Source organism: Aplidium turbinatum, chromosome 12 (genome assembly GCF_918807975.1).
Source record: "Aplidium turbinatum chromosome 12, kaAplTurb1.1, whole genome shotgun sequence".
NCBI lineage: Eukaryota > Metazoa > Chordata > Ascidiacea > Aplousobranchia > Polyclinidae > Aplidium > Aplidium turbinatum.
In genome coordinates this window covers 2,883,797-2,901,187 of record NC_137483.1, presented here as the reverse complement: position 1 = coordinate 2,901,187, position 17,391 = coordinate 2,883,797, and the positions used below count along the sequence as shown (strand labels likewise).

At 39.4% G+C, this 17,391-nt stretch overlaps 1 protein-coding gene across 1 annotated transcript in view; it reads right to left on the bottom strand.

Moving 5' to 3' along the window:
- Window positions 1-3,951: 3,951 nt before the first annotated feature.
- The window catches only part of LOC145781286 (eIF-2-alpha kinase GCN2-like), a 33,460-nt gene continuing 20,020 nt past the window's right edge, over window positions 3,952-17,391 (bottom strand). The window contains exons 18-33 of the mRNA XM_082593061.1: window positions 16,642-16,727; window positions 15,838-15,976; window positions 15,366-15,484; window positions 14,949-15,066; window positions 14,181-14,300; window positions 13,590-13,757; window positions 12,999-13,196; window positions 12,265-12,416; window positions 11,480-11,660; window positions 10,746-11,039; window positions 9,970-10,155; window positions 8,926-9,144; window positions 8,097-8,287; window positions 7,396-7,621; window positions 6,651-6,820; window positions 3,952-4,009 (exon numbers count right to left, since the gene is read on the bottom strand). Coding sequence (XP_082449187.1) covers window positions 3,952-4,009; window positions 6,651-6,820; window positions 7,396-7,621; window positions 8,097-8,287; window positions 8,926-9,144; window positions 9,970-10,155; window positions 10,746-11,039; window positions 11,480-11,660; window positions 12,265-12,416; window positions 12,999-13,196; window positions 13,590-13,757; window positions 14,181-14,300; window positions 14,949-15,066; window positions 15,366-15,484; window positions 15,838-15,976; window positions 16,642-16,727 — 2,625 coding nt within the window. The remainder of the gene's footprint in view (window positions 4,010-6,650; window positions 6,821-7,395; window positions 7,622-8,096; window positions 8,288-8,925; window positions 9,145-9,969; window positions 10,156-10,745; window positions 11,040-11,479; window positions 11,661-12,264; window positions 12,417-12,998; window positions 13,197-13,589; window positions 13,758-14,180; window positions 14,301-14,948; window positions 15,067-15,365; window positions 15,485-15,837; window positions 15,977-16,641; window positions 16,728-17,391) is intronic.

Sequence of the window (17,391 nt, the reverse complement as noted above, 5' to 3'; positions counted from 1 at the left end):
AATGCACCTGGACGTGAGGAACCAGAAAAATTGGCTCGGAAAGTGCGAAAACTTACCAGTGGCAGTGGTACAAAAACTGTACCTATGACATTGACAAGTTCTAATTATATTTTGACAAAACAACCCAACTCAGCCTTTCAATAACACCCTTAAATTCATTTTTTATGAAAGTGTCGATTTTGGTAAAATACCCTTGGCACAGAGATAAACGCAATTGAACAGACATGTGGCAGTCAAGGGGTTTTAACTGTAGAAAACTTCAAAACATTTAATTAATTATTGAACTTGAAACCGTAAATTTATTACAATATTATTAATTCATAAGTTAGTGAAGAAAAAAGTAATGATATATTTACTAAAAAGTCAAGTGAAATGTTAATTTTCGACCATATAATAATTCATAAAAATATCCCTTGAAAAATCTAAATAATTTCAGCAAAACTGGAAAAATGTCATTTCCCGCTGTCTAGCGCCAGCCGTGTTTGTTTTTAGGTGCCTGATATATATACTACTTGTATTAGTTAGTGGAAAAAACGACATGTTCCCTGTTATATGGGAGGTAATGACTAACAAACATGACATCATGTCATCTTTCAACAACCTCCTTTTACAGTCGATTTTGAAATAATCTTTAATTTAAATTGACAAATGTCGATATGGGCTAACAAAAAGCTATAAATCCTTTCACGTTGGTGAACATAATTTGGTTTCCGGAAATGGTACAAAGTCACTGCATTCACACAAACTTAGTCTTCAAATTCTGTTTAAACGTTTTTCACTTATATTGTCAATAAACTTATCTAAAAAGGTCGGTTTTGAGGTATCCATGTTTGAACCACTGCTGTGAAGGCAATATAATATTAATAATTATCATCAACGGCTCTGTTCCTGCCGACAATGCCCGGCATGTTTAACATTGAACAAAGTAGCAACAAACACACAGTGAATAATGCAATCATTTCATTCGTGGCTGCACCATGTTTTGTGCATGAGAGAAGGTTGTAATTGCAGCCATAGGCGTCGATTTTTCTTAGAAGAGAGGAATTCTGGGTGGGCGAGAGTTTTCAAACAGATTTCATTGAATGTGTATGTTCGCAAATTCGCAATGGTTCAGTCTTCGAAATAAGCATATTTTTACTTCGGCAAAAACATTGCCGAGGCCAAACGGCAAAATTTGAAATTGCCTCGGCAATTACTGTGAATATTTAGTAGGAAAAGATTGTAGGTACTAAAACATGTAAAATGAGAAGCGAAAAATATACTAGAATAGTCTATTACGAACGCATTGTTTGATTTGTTGTGATGTAATAATACCAAAAGTAGCGATAAAGCGAGCAACAAGATGCGCACGCTGTTACGATAATTCACGTTAAAAAACTAACGGGGAGGGGAAAGTAAGTTAATTTTGGGTTGATTCAACGTTCGAGTCAGCACAAATCGATATGATTTTTCCGGCGGGTTATATCGCGTAACAACAATGCCCAATAAGAATTTTACGTTTGTTTTACACTAATTCGACATGTAGCGACGTTGAATTATCATAAAATAACGTTAATTGCTCAACCAGGTACAGGTAACAAATTAATAGCTCCCTGCGAAAAGATCACCTCGATTTACGTAAGCTTATAAGCCAACATAATTTCGGCACAATTGGGACACTGCGAGCAACACAAAGTCTGTTTGATGAACTAGTCAGAATCGATATCATCAGATGCTGTATCAGCTGGACAAGATAACGGAAAGCGAGGCGCAACAAGGAGTAGATGCTTACAATAATTTGACGTCTACTGGAGTTAACAATGCAAATAGGGTGATATTTTTATAAAAGAATCTCCCAGCCGGGCACGTGTCTAAGCGCCGGCGAAGTAGGAAGTAACCCAAATAAAACATCCAGCAATAGTAAGATTGAATCAACATCTTAGTCTGGTGTAGTCTTAAGAAAATTAGTTTTTTCTTGTAATCTTGTGGTCCTTACAATCACCTCGGCAATTGCCGACGCTAATTTCGAAAAGTGTGGTTAGTCTTTCTCACAAAGACTGCGTTTAGCGTCGCTGCAGCAATTAAGCTTTAATAGGTTGGATGTTTCCTTTCTTGCACCTTGCGATCTTATGAGCGCTGCTAAACTAAACAAACTTCTTTTATGTTTTCCGTTGCGACCTAAAAGCGCGTGACTCGTGACCTGTTATCTTTAGAGTGGCGCCTTCGGATTAGCCGGATTTTGATTAGCAAAAGCGATTGTTTTAGTACGTCTTTAGTTTGTATCGGTTATTTTATTGTCATGTTCATTATGATGTCTTATTCGCATTCCCTTACGCTGACCGGGAACTGAAATTTCATTGTGACGTAACCAAAGTGAGATCATTCAGAGAAAAAATCAAATTGCCGACGCAAATTCGGAGAAAAAATCAAACGTGGCTTTCTCTCACCATGAATTGCCAGCTGTGGCAGTTGCCGTAGCAACAACAATGCAGTGAGGACCGCATTTTTTCCACGCAGTGTTGTTGCGAAATTGCTTTGTTCTGTCGGATACCTAGCGAGAGACATAGCGTAAAACAAGAAGTTGCGCTGCAGTTGGTTGGATAGTCCAGCGTTTAAGAAAAACGGAAATAATTGTAACGAACACTTCAAAAGTGTCATGAAAACAGGGTGGGCAAAACATATTTTGCCCACCCTCGTTTCACGGCAGGGTGGGCGTCGCCCACCCGGCCCACCCTATTTCGACGCCTATGATTGCAGCCACCCACTCTAAAATAATAGTTTACTTTTGAAGAGAAAAAATATCCTTTACCAGAGGCGTAACATGGAGGGCAATGCAAGAAAGCAGCCAACTCCCACTGAGTTAGAGAAACTTTAGCAAATTATGTTTAAAGAAATTTAACACTGTATGTTTTTGCTGTGTACCTCAAAATTGCAAAGTTAGAAACAAAAATGCAATGCTTTTTGCCCTAGTAGTTCACTCAACGTAGAGCAGCAATAGATCACCACGCCACTGCCATCACAAACAAAACGTGCCAAACAGAGAAACTAAGTTCTTCCAGTGTTTTGAAATATTTTTCAAAAACGTCTCAACGTCACAGTGAAACAAAAAATACGTTTTGTCATTTTGAAAGTGATGTGTCAGTAAGGTAGAGAATACCCTTATTCAGAACTCAATGTGCAATAAAGAATGAGAGACCAGGCGAGTGTGGAAATCAATAGGTACCTTCTGGAACGAGAATTAACTCAATGTCAATCAACCAACGTTTCAATCACAAAGCAAGAAGTTTCAGTTACTAATCAAGAAGTTCCGGTTACTAAACCAGATGTTCCGTTTACTAAACCAGAAGTTCCGTTTAATAAACCAGAAGTTTCAGTTACTAATCAAGAAGTTCCGGTTACTAAACCAGAAGTTTCAGTTACTAAACCAGATGTTCCGTTTACTAAACCAGAATTTCCGTTTAATAAACCAGAAGTTCCAGTTACTAAACCAGATGTTTCAGTTAATGCACCAGACAACGTTTCGGTCAACCTGCGTCTAAAATTAACGCACGAGCAGGCGAATACAGCAATATGACAAAAAATTCAATCAGTGATCAGTGGAAATTTTTTCAGCCGGTGTAAATTGTGTGACAACTAACCGTTGCGTTGCAGGAACATTGAATAGAGCAGACCGGTAAGCCCACCCAGCTAGCAAACGTATCTCTTTATACAACGTTTCCACATCGCAAGACGTTGAAACGATGCAACCTGTTTGCAAGCTGGGCAAGTGAAGAACGTCCATAAGTACGAAGTAAGCAGGAACTTTATGCGAATATTTGGGCAGTGAATATTTCACGTCATTATCGACTACAAAACGTTTAAAAAGTCAGCAAAACAACATCATTTTACGTTGATTTAAAAAAAAAAAGGAAAGCGATTCACCATCAACAGTTGGCAATGTGACTCAATGTAAAAAACAAGTAAACACAACCGTCATACCAACAGACAGTATCCATCGTCCTTGTAGCTGTATAAAATTATAAACGAAAACCTGAAATAAAAGAAGATAGTTTGAGAAATGTCGGTAGCATCAAATAGCATCAGGTTTAGTCGGTAATTCGACGAGCTCGACGCCTAGTTACTTGAGGGTGCACTTTCCCCAGAGTGCAGCTGTATGCAGAAATAGTTGCTAAGACCTTCTTCCTACATACTGTATTGTGAACCACCTAAGCTTGTGTGACAAAAAGCTTTGCTAAAGATTGCTGGAAAAGGAATTCAATTGATTGAATAAAATCATAATAAGTAGCTTTGACAATGAAAACCATTTTTTTTATTCAAATCTATCTTTCGTGAACTGAGCTAATCCTATGATTAAAGAAGTGTCTTCAAAATGCTTTATGTATAAGTTTCGCGCACTGTACACACGTCTATAAACAGTGATGCACATTAGGGTGGGTAAAAAAAAACTTTTTTTCCAAAACATGGCGGCAACCCCCTCAGATTATGAGGTTGGTCCTAGAAACTCCCCAAAAAAAATTTGAGCAGGTTTGTTCAAGTATTCGCCAAGCAATGGCCCTTTGAAATTTTCAGTATAGGCCATATGGGAAAACTTATGGCAAAAAAAAATTTTTTTGGGGTTTTTTTTAAGTGATTTTTTTATCTCTATGCCCTTGCTAACATCTAAAATAATCATTTCTGACTGAAATCACCACATATCTGGTATCTATCGATGTTTAAAAGATACAAGAAAAGTTTAATTTGATCAAAAATAATAATAGCAATATTATGCCTATTTTTGTAAGGGCAATCTTAGTTGAAAGCCTGAACACCGCGTCAAGGTGTCGTCCATCATCCAGGTTTCTCTTATTTGCTATTAGATCAGGCAAACGAAACTGAACTAAACTCCCAATACGTCAATAATTACATCTTGGAGGATGACAATGTGGTATTTTTGAAATCTGGATAATCCCGCCTTGCCCTTTCTACGCAATGAAGAATTACATTTCTTTCTTCTGCATCATGGGTTAAAATCCCTTTGTACTCTTCCATAACTCTCACTCTTCGGTCTGCTACATCGTTTACAACTTTGATACTCTTTATCACTTTTTCCAATCTTTTATAATTCTAAAACTCCGGCCATCTTTCTACTGCATACTTCAAGAAACCAATGTCTCCCATACTGAATTGCAGCCTATGAAACAATAAAGCAGATCTTGCACCAACAAATTCATGCAATTTTGTGTCAGCAGAGACCAAAGGAAACACAGGGTTTTGTGAGCCAAATGAACACCATGATTTTTTTGGTAGTTGTGATACAGCTTGTAAGCATTAAGCAAGTATTTCTTTATCCTCTGAGGAAAGCTGGTGTGAGCATAAAGCGAATGGTACCAGCTCTTCTGTCAAATACCACATGTGGCCCGTGAAGGCTTGTATGGCGACATTACAATTCCTGAAAATTCAGTTACAAAGGTATACTCAAGCATTTTCTTATAAAAAGGTAAATCATTGACAGCCGCTTCAGAAGCAATGGGACACTGGGACCAATAAGGAGCATAAAAAATAGCAACAAATTTCCAGAATTGTTGAAGACCTTGCAAAATGTGTGGCTCCAAGTCTAGTTGGTTTCGCAACAACAGAATCTTCAATGCGTAGATAGGTGTTGACATCCACACAACTACCAAAAAAATCATGATGTTCATTTGGCTCCACAAAACCCAGTGTTTCCTTCGGTCTTTGTAGACACAAAATTGCATGAATTTGTTGGTGCAAGATCTGCTTTATTGTTTCATAGGCTGCAATTCAGTATGGGAGACATTGGTTTCTTGAAGTATGCAGCAGAAAGATGGCCGGAGTTTTAGAATTATAAAAGACTGGAAAAAGTGATAAAGAGTATCAAAGTTGTAAACGATGTAGCAGACCGAGAAGTGAGAATTATGGAAGAGTACAAAGGGATTTTAACCCATGATGCAGAAGAAAGAAATGTAATTCTTCATTGCGTAGAAAGGGCAAGGCGGGATTATCCAGATTTCAAAAAAGCCACATTGTCATCCTCCAAGATGTAATTGACGTATTGGGAGTTCAGTTCAGTTTCGTTTGCCTGATCTAATAGCAAATAAGAGAAACCTGGATGATGGACGACACCTTGACGCGGTGTTCAGGCTTTCAACTAAGATTGCCCTTACAAAAATAGGCATAATATTGCTATTATTTTTGATCAAATTAAACTTTTTTTGTATCTTTTAAACATCGATTGATACCAGATATGTGGTGATTTCAGTCAGAAATGACTATTTTAGATGTTAGCAAGGACATAGAGATAAAAAAGTCACTTAAAAACCCCCAAAAAAAAAATATTTTTTTTTTACCACACGTTTTCCCATATGGCCTATACTGAAAATTTCAAAGGGCCATTGCTTGGCGAATACTTGAACAAACCTGCTCAAATTTTTTTGGGGGAGTTTCTAGGACCAACCTCATAATCTGAGTGGGTTTGCCGCCATGTTTTGGAAGAAAATTTTTTTTTTACCCACCCTAATGCACATACGATGTCAACAGTCCGTCTATGTATATGATCGCGTAGCACAGGAGTGGCCATCTATTCACCGGAGACGCCGGGACTTAAACCACAAGCGCCTGATCTTCGACATTCTAACACGACCACCATCAAAGCGGGTGCTGATGTATTGACTTACTTTCTTGTGAACTTGACTTCATAAATCTTTTCAGTGATAGAGGAGAGGTACTTCTTGTACCTGGACACAGATCGAAGATGATGAGCGACGGATGAATTGTACTCCTCTTCTTTACGCGAGATATCTAGCGCGCAAGCTAACTGCATCGTCACCAACAATGGGAGGTCAACCTGTGAAACGAAGGATTGAAACATCATTAACAAAATGAACCGACTAATTTTGGTGACAATTAATCACTTATACATTTTATCAGACCGGTAGAACACAAGCTGGGAATCCACGAAAAGGTTCTTTAGGGTGTACTGTATACTGTATGTGATGCACCGATTTCAGAAAAATATATTAAAGTTTAATTTGTAAATATTTAGTTTTGCGAATACTCGCGCAAAAATTTCCGTCAGGATCACTCTTGAAAGTTGTGGGTTCCTTAAGAGTTAAATTACATTCTGTATTTCAGAATAATTTTTCAAGATTTTCTCGTAGGATCAGTCTTAGGAGTCCACAAGCTTGACGATTCTGTAGAAAGGAATCCGTGACTGAATTAAGCTTAGGTGTTGAAGGTAGAGAACCACTCCATCAGACAGTTCATCACCCATGCAATTCTGGCAGTTTACTCCACCAAGCAAACCAGTCCTTTTACATCTGATATTGTGTCTATACACGCTGAAACGATGTAAAATCAGACCAAGACAAGACCAACTTATAGACACAATGGCATGAGATATTAATTTTAGTAACAACTTACAGCTATAGCGCACATCAGTGTCTTGCTGGAAACAGTCTCCATGATCGACAGATTGGAGAGCCTCGTTCGTATTTCGTATTCATGACGTTTCTTGATGTTATGAGCTAACTTGTCGGGTGGAAGAAGCTCGATGGACAACTGACGTGTCCCTCCGTAACTGGACGATTGGGAGGGGGCGGAGTCGCCGGAGGAAAGTGTGGAAGCACTTGATTGGGTGGAAGACTTTCTGCAAAATACGAAACAACTCGTCCAATGGAGAAGAGACTCGTTTTTGAAAAGAGCATACCAATGCAAAGTTACGTTATACATCGAAAGTTTAGTTCTGTAACTTTGGCTTCTGCTCACGTTAAGGGTAAGAACACCGATTGGTTGTGGGGGTATTCGATAGAAATGTTTTACTGTAACGAAACGAAATTCTTCCCAAGGAATCAATTCAAAAAGAAAGAAAATATTGATCTATTTTAGTGATAAAACCTCGAAAGCCATTGTTGGAAAATCGTTAAATATCGAAATTACGAACAAAATGACTATTCAATGTAAAACGAAACCAGGAAAAAGAATTTTGAGCTGAAGTGAAACATTTTGTTTTCAAACAACCGTAAACAGTATAGCTACAAGTAGCTGTGTAGATGTATACAATTAAACTAAAGGAAGTAGTGGCTATTACGATCCTCATCCATTGCTCAGCACTCAAAACTTACATCCCTGATGTGGAGCCTCCATCATCGCATCCTCGCAACTTCCGGCTCAGGTGTTCAACGATATGATGAAGAGGAATCTTCTTCTCGACGGGTCGCAAGCTTGAATCGGACAAGGACTTCACGGTAGCACCATCACTCTCCTTCTCATGGACTACCACCAGATACTTTACTCCGTTTTCTTCCGCTTTATCCTGAAATGATTATGAGTTTAAACAGCGCTCTTTGCAATTTATCCATTGCAGTTGTTTCGTCACATTTACGATTGTCAATCATTAATTAATCGATGATACATTATGAGGATCCATTCCATCACCATCGAAGCAATGCAAAACCAGCAAATCATGTGAATGCGTCACATTTGAAATCGTTGGCCTGATACCGATTGTGCGATAATTCTCTTGTCTTATATTTTTAAATCCACAGCTGCACTTCATTTGATGGAAACATTAATAGTAAAAATCTTGAAGACATCAATATCACAAATATTGTCTCTGACCTTGGTTATCAACTGCATCCAGTGAGTCATGAACAACCGTTGGCCGGTAGAAAATATCACTTTCTTTTTTTAATCAAAGGTAGAAGCGATTTTATTGACAGGAAAGATTGGAGTGAACGATAAAAAGAGAAAGACCGACGTCCGACGTTAATCAGAAGAAATTATGTGGATAAGTGTCAAATGATACAGAAGTGATTTCGCGTCAAAACCGATGATCAGCCCAGCAGGGGAAACACAAAATGAGTAAAAGGAAAAGTATAATAAGTTTGAAAATCAGTTGAGGTAATTCCTGAAATGCATCTCACATGTGCTCCTACGAATCATGACAATCACCTGGGCATCCTGCAGAGTCTCGGGAGACTGCTGCTCATAGAAGGTCTCCGCTGAGATCGACGCATCCCATAGTGACTTCACAATGGCCAGCCTTTCCTTTAACAGTAACGACCGGCCTACGGTGCACACGAACACGTCGACTGCTGACGCGTTCGGCGACGTCATCGGTGACGTGTCGGTGATGTCATCCGGTCGCTTTTCGGTTTCCGCGGCAACAACCTGAAAACACCAAAGTGAAACAACAATTAGAATTTTAGAAAAGGTTGCGATGCTATCTGGTCAAGTTCACAGATGAAGTGGAAGCAAATGTAACTTAGCACTGCGACCGAGTTGTCAGCGGAAGTGCCGATTCGGGTGACATTTCCTGGTAATCAAAATGAACATACGACACGGTACCATCCTCAAGCATCAGTTGCCAAGCTCAAGCTAATGTGTTTTCCAACATGATGTTCTGACCATAGTTATATCAAGGCTATAACTTAATCGTGAAGATTAAATGGACAAAATGCCTAACAATCTAACCGTCATGCCCACATTCAAGCATATCGCGTAGTTTCGATGATGAAATAGACACCGATGTCTCAATCTCAGTTGTGGTTTCTCGATGTCAATGAGAAGCAAAAGTTATACAAGGATCCTTTATTAAGGTAACAGAACGTTTAAACTTAACAAGTAAATAAAATCAGCCATGCTCTAAAACTTGTCTAGTTCATCGGCAAAGCTTTCGCCGCCGTGGCGGCGGCTTCTTCGGTTTCTTATTCAAATAAAAAAATACTATTCAATTATTCAAATGATTCTATTTGAATAAGATATACTGAAGAAGTTGTCTTTACGACAGCGAAAGCTTTGCCGATAAACTAATCAAGTTTTAGAGCATGGCTGATTTTATTTACTTGTTTTATCATGTGGTGTTTGTGAAAACAAAGCCGCGTGATTAAAGCGTTGTTCTCGCTTCCTGTGGAACATTAGGGGGCGTTCTCACCAATTCAACACACAGACAATAATGTCAACGAGTCACGACCACACTCCGCCACAGCAACTGACCTTATCAATAGCGATGCTGACACCAACAGCGCTTGGCCGTCGATATTTGACGTCATCTTTCGATGACACTTTACGAAAGAAATCCAGTGTCAGATACGTCGCGTTCTCCAGTAGCTTGTCATAGCGGCCACCTATCGCTAATATGTCGATGGCCGTGTGCTTCTTGCGCTGTATCCGCGCAGACACCTGGAATGGTGGCGTATTCAATGACGTGGGAGTGATGAAGTATTCAATGAGGTAGAATGATGACGTATTCAATGACGTGGGAATGATGACGCATTCAATAACGTGGGGTGATGACGTATTCAATGGCGTAGGATTAAACATTTCTTAAGCACGAGATAAATTATTGTACGTTGGAGGGACAGAGATCCAGTCATAAAAATCTAAAGCATTTCAAAGTAATCTACACTCGGTAGGCTAAGTGTGAAAGGAATAGATAACGCTTCCACATACAGTGATAAATGTGCATAGCTCTATTATATCTGCAACTGAAGAGCACATAATGAATCCGGCGTTATTTATTCAGATTCATTCGGTTGAACTGCATTTTCAGCAACTACACGTTCACAATTTGAGACATACTGAATAAGCATGAAATATTTCTTCAAAAATGAACTTCTTGAAAAGTGAAGTACGCACATTGCCTTCACTGAGCTCAACAGAATATTAGATCTCTTCGCATTATTTACTACTTTTTCATACCACGCAGCAATAACATTCGACCAAACAATTTGCTACATCCGAGACGAATCCCCATAGAATCATAGACTCACTTGGAATATCATCTCGCTGTAATGCTGCTGATGTTTATGCGAAAAGCCGAGGTCAAAGGTCACAGGAAAGGAAACTTGAAAAAGTGAAAGATTTTTCTTCAGCGCTTCCAGATCGTGGAGACCTTGACGAGCCATCGATCTCGCCTTCGTCTGTTTGCTCCTAGTGATTGACCTCAACCTCGCCTGCAACTCTGGTAGGTCTCCACGTATCTTTGTATACGTCACGAGAGAGGCTATTTGTTGCTGGTTCAGTGGTAAGGCGCTTAGACAGTGAGACAACACAGTGGTATCGACCTGCAGATACACGACGATAAAGAGGTTTTTGAAATGTTAAAATGAGCAGTATCCAAACAACATAGGTCGAATCTAGCGACTTCGAGATGGAAACGACAAATCTCACAGCGCTTGACAACAACACAGTCCAATGGCTGCAGTGCCTGGATGAAATAACGTAACTGCTATCACCTCATATCAAAGAAAAATGCATAGCTGTCGGCTGCATAGCCGAGTGGTGAGAACCCTGAAACGGCAATCGAAAGGGCGCCGGTTCGACACCGTTCAAAAGCATGCGGCTGTGTCTTTGGCAGGACACTTAAAGGCATGCCTGAAGGTGGACATGAAGATTGGCTTCCTTGCCTTCCCGTCCACTTAATCTAAATCTTCAACCACCTGCATACGACAAAGAAGAATGAAAGTACAAATAGAAATGACAAACACTATTTATCAAGATTCACTTGGTTTGCGAGAATCCCCAAAGCTTGTTGGTGATATTCTTCATCCAGACCACAGTACAACAGAACCGACTTCAAGAGGGTTAGGTGGTTGATCTTGACTTCGTACTTCCGAGCGGAAAGAGACGGAAAAGCGGACACGATTTCGGAGACGACGGATATCACCTCCGCGTCAGGGATGAGGCTGCACGAGTTAAACCGTCATAGCACAGAAATCTACATTTAAAGTTAGCGTAGCTGTGACGTCACCCTAGATGCCAACAACTCACAAACTGTGTTAAACCACGAAAACCTTCAAGCGATGTTTGCAAAGGACTGGCACCACAACATAACAAGTCACTAACTAAGTGGGTGGAAGGCTCCACTCAGAACCAATAGATGTGGGTTCAACTACACGCATGGTCACTTCAAAGAGTTGTCAAAATGACATATTTTTATTCGCACTTGCTTCCCGATTGACAATTTAATTGATTTTAACAAGAACAAGAGATTTCACCGAAAATACGACCACAGTTTACTTTGTAGCCCTAGTTCAAAAAAGGTAATTTAAAAGAAATACCAAGCACTAACAACAATTATCCGGCGCAAAACTTGTTTATTTTGCAGCATGCTCGTAACAAGCGGCTTTATGCTCCACAAATAATTTATTTAGAAAACAGTCTCGCTATAAAACGATGTCAAATCTAAATATCATAAAATACTAAACTGAACAATATTGAACACTTTTAGCTTTGCACATATTTATGGAAGTTTAACTCCTTATAGAAAACAGCAAGTAGCCTACGCACCTTCCAGGCGTGGGAGTGACAATGTCAAATGCGCATTCCCATAATTCCCTGGGTCTGACGCACCGCACCTTCCTTGCTTTGAAGACCTTCTCAATGGCGTAGCGCTTGATGGAAGTGATGCTGTTGCATAGAATGAACCTTGCGAATGGAACCTGATGGGTTGAAAATTAGTGAATTTCACGTCAGTAAAGTAAAAGCAAAGCAGGGCATTGAGATCTATAAGATTGTAGTTTCAACCAGGGCTGTGAAGTCGGGCGAAAAATATGACTTCAACTTTTCGGTTTATGACTGGCCGACTCCGGACACGCTAAAATCTCTCCGACCACAGCCCTGGTCAGCAAAGTGAAATAGTCAAGTAGAAATTAAATCTGGAACAATTGTCTGCCCTTTCAAGCTCACCAGAGTTGACCTAGTATGAAAGCAATAAAAATAATTATCATTATTCAAATGAAGTGCTTTTTAAAATCTAAGTAACGATTTCATGGATTGAAGTCAATACAACCATTTGCTGTATCAGACATCAGGGCATCGGTTCGACACCGCTCAAAAGCATGCGGCTGTGTCTTTGGCAAGACACTTAAAGCCGTGCCTGAAGGTGGACACAGAGATTATCTTTCTTGCCTTCCCGTCACATAAAATAAATGTTCAACCACCAGGCGTGTCTGGATATAACAAAAAATGTGGTTAACTATCACCAACTATAACTATGCAAAGCAGGTTGAACTTCAACTCACGCGCAGGTTGTAAGGTAGGGTTACAATGGTTCCACCCATGTCCATGAATGTGGCCGCCTCCGATACCTCCATATCCATTGACTGCCTTGAGAGGAGAAGAGGAGTAGGAATGTAAACTGCTCCGTGTCTTTGGAGGATGGAGGATACTTTGTGGTGTGTCTGCTGTTGGAGGATACTGGAGGTGATGGAAAACTGTCGCTGAAATAAATAAACAAAAATCATACAATGATGTGTCAATGTGTGCCACGGCATATGATTTGTGAGCAGTTGCAAGGCGTCAAAAAGGCATTGACATTAATTAAAATTAATAAAATAGCTAATTCAGTCAAAACTCTTAAAATAATTTCAATCATGCTAAGGATGGCGCTTGCAGAATGGCGTCACTGGATGGGGGGTGCATCAACAACATGTTGACATCCTTTGCAGAAAATATCCATGAATAAAATTAAAATGATGTTTGTGTGAAAATAGTTTTATAAAAAATGAAATACTATGTTCATTTAAACAATAAGTCCGATATGTCGATTGTTTTGAAGCAACCTTGGTGTCAAAACTAAAGAAATTTGTCAGGCAAGACTTGACAAGCAGCACCTTGTGCATTTCAATATCATAGACGGCTGAGGTGGTTGGGTTAAGGGGTTGATCGAATATGACCCCCATCACGAGGCTGTGCTGTTTCGAATTGGGTTCCACCATCATTTCGTGGACGGCTTCTAGAACATGTGACTCCTCAAGAACAGGGGTGGGAACATGGCGACACTGGGAGAAAAAATGGATAAAATTAGTAATTCGGTAGAACGATGTAGGTGAAAGCAACTACTATGTGTACAGGATATATCAGTAGCTCCCAACCTGGGATCCGTAAATACATTGACGAAATGCTAAAATTTAACCATTAAAACGGAAAGATTTAAAAGTACTATTTAGAAATTTTCATTCATGGTCACTTTTTAAGTGTTGGGGTCGCAGCTCTAAAACGTGGTCAGTAATTACGAAAAGATGTAGCTACTGGTTTGTATTACAATAAGAATAACACTTCAAAACATGTGAAAAACAAAGTATTCCTATCGATGACCGAGTCTGCGTCAGCGGTTCGATTCTCCACAAATGTGCAAAGCTTCGGGGCGAGTAGCTTGAGAATAAGCGTTCCATAACAACAACATGCAAGCTTAGTTGTGTCACCTTCAATAACTCAGACGCGGTTGGTCGTTTGCTGGGCTCATGATCCAAACACCACCTAGCGATGATGGCCTCCCTTTCCATAGCAACTTCATCAAAGTCACTTGGAAAGGTGATGGAATGCTGAAAAATAACGAGAAACAACTACAATGGCTGAGCAAGGATAAGTCCAAACTGATGATCGGTCGCCTTGATAGGTGTTTTCAGGATTACGCTTGGTGACAAAATGGTTGTATAAAGTAGTGGAAAGGCAAGGGGGCTTGTCATTTTATTGTATCTAGACTTACGTCGGTGACTAAAGATTAAAATTAAGCGAACGGGAAGCCAAGATAAACAATCTTCCTGTCCAGCTTCAAGACTCTATTTGAATAAGCTAAAGATGCTATTGTTATAGCAAAATCGATTCTTCAACAAACTATGCTAATATATTAGATTTAAAGGAGGCGCGCAATGGCTTCATCGTTTATCTCTGATGGCCGGTTAAGAACGTTACAGAATTGTGTATAGAATTGCATATTTCAAACATGTACTATGGTCTTGTTTCTGACAACTAAACCATTGATTGATTGATTGACAGAAGTGTTCAACCCATCTTTTTAAAATTTAAAATATTAGATTGCCAGCATGCGAAAACTGCAAATCAGCAGTACCACCTTCAATCCTTCATACATGTCATTAATGTCTTGTCAGGACGCAGGCGCGTGCCCTGGGTTGGGGTCGAACAGACATCTTTGCCATTCACATCCTATGCACACAAGGAAACACACATACAGTTCTTAAGTGGCCAAGGATCTTGACTCGTTCCATCTTGGTCCTGATTCCAGGGTAGAACATCTCAAAGAAAATGATGCCAACACTGTAGATGTCCACCTTCTGACTGTACACAGTTCTGTGGGAGGCAACGACAGTTTGGTTGATGCTATTCAAAATATCCGATACGTCATTACAGAAAAAGTTGACATTTTTACATCGTTTAAACGTTGTGTTTTGAAAACAACATAAAAACAACAAAAATATAAATCAAACATTTCCATCCCTGCTACAACCACAGAAAATTTATCATGTAATCAAGAAAGTGCATCATAAGATTTAGTATGATTACTGATTAAGCATCATATGATTACGAACAGTAAGTGTATCATATGATTATCATAAATCATCACATGATTTCCGAAAAACTTTAGGTACCGTTTGGAGGACGATAGCAGTTCAGGAGCGACATAGAGGGCGGTACCAACGGCTCCAGTCAACATGCTGTCGGTAACCTCAGATCGGGAGCTTAGGTCCTCAGAACCTTCAGTGGATATCTGAGGAATTTGTTCAAGTTGTGATTCACAGAAGTACAAATGTAGATATGACAATGAAGTAAGCATTAGACTGCATAAAAATTGCGATGATACATTCAGAAGAAAATTTTGCAGCTTTCTGGATAACTTGCAGCTCATTCATAAAATGCCAGTTGTCTTTCGAAAACCTAACTTCTACATGGAACTCCAATGGCTACCTGTTCGATCCCTAGCAAAGTTACATTTGATGATGATCTTGAACAAGTAAGTGAAAGGCATGTTTCATTTCAATCACAAAAATTCCTTCATAGATCATATATTTCAAAGCGAAAGGTTTAAGATTTCACATTAAGAACATTTGTTCAACCACTCACTGCTCTTGAATGCGCGGTGGCGAGTCCAAAGTCACCAATCTTCACGTGGTCATGTCTATCGAGGAAGATGTTCTGAGGCTTCAAGTCACGATGGATCATTCCTTGTTCGTGGACGTGGGCCAGCCCATCTAGAATCTCCCTTGATGAAAGAGAATTAGAACATTTCCAACATGTATTAGAACCAGAGCAAGTTTTTATTGACATAGAAGTTTTTAAAAATTAACTTCGTTAACTAACAAACATCTGATGGAGCAGTTATGCGTTTGTTTAGCTTTAAGCACGAACTCTGATTAAGCACAAAAACATAAGCAAAAAAAGTTAAACTAGAACAGTCGATGCTAGTGAGGTCTACTACTGTACTAACGCCTTTCTTCAACAAAGTAACCTTTAATACACCTTTTTGCGACAAGGGCTTTCCTTTGAAACAAAACTATTTGAAGAGTTTCGTTTCGTCGCAAACTCTTTGTCTTGCTTCGAAGGAAAACAGGTTAATTTCGTTTTTCGTTGTAAATTCGAAACGAAAAAAAAACGAATCGCTAATTTTGCATTCTTGTTTAAAACACAACATCACACCATGTCGCTTCATAACCGAGTGGTGAGAGCACTGGTCGGGCACTCGAATGGGCGCAGGTTCGACACCGCTCAAGACTATGCGGAATTCTTACACGACGTATCTGCAGTTATTAGCTTTCATCTTCCCACAGAAAAAAGCCGGGCCAATTTCTTCAGTGGCTATGGCGTTGAAGTTTCTTACTTCTAAAACAACAGCCAACAAGACAAACAGGTTAACAAGCAGCCACCAACCTGAACAATCTCCACATTCTATCAACGTCATTACATAGACCGCCATCGATGGTGTGACGTAGGGTGCTCTTCTCACAGTACTCCATCTAGTGGTCGGGTTTCATAAGATTAGATTTATTAATGTGAATTCGGCGTTTTTGTGATAAGAAACCACCAAACAGCGACAAATTGTAACCGGTTATTAGGAAAAGCTTCCATTTTTTTTCCGAAAAAACAGAATTGTCACCATATATCACAAGGAGAAATAAGTTTTAACCGTGGAGACAAAAACACAGGCCCATGATGCTAACGTCCAAGATGTCGAATTTCACTGCTGGCTGATCTGCTATGCGAGATAGTAGTCAAAGTTGCTGATATACACGGCAAGTTTGAGCAGTAGTTGATAAATATAGTCTTTGTGTATAGTTTGTGTGATGTTACTTTTATATTGCTGTTATCATGCAAATATTGAGCTAAATTTTGCCACTTGTTCTGAATTTACAAAGAGGATTTGGCAACACTGGTAACAATGACGTTTTGCAGTGATTTGAGATTCGGTTATTATATTTTGGCAATTTTGTATCTCATAACTATAATGCCACGAAACATAATGCACATTTAGTCTGGAGTTCGTAACAGGGACGTAGCCAAGGGGGGCTTGGGGGAGGGGTGAAAGGCTTGCCTTCTAAAAAAATATGTTTTAATACTATTACAACGTTTTAATAGCATTGTAACTTAGGTTGAATGACGTTTTTTCCCCAATAGTTGCTT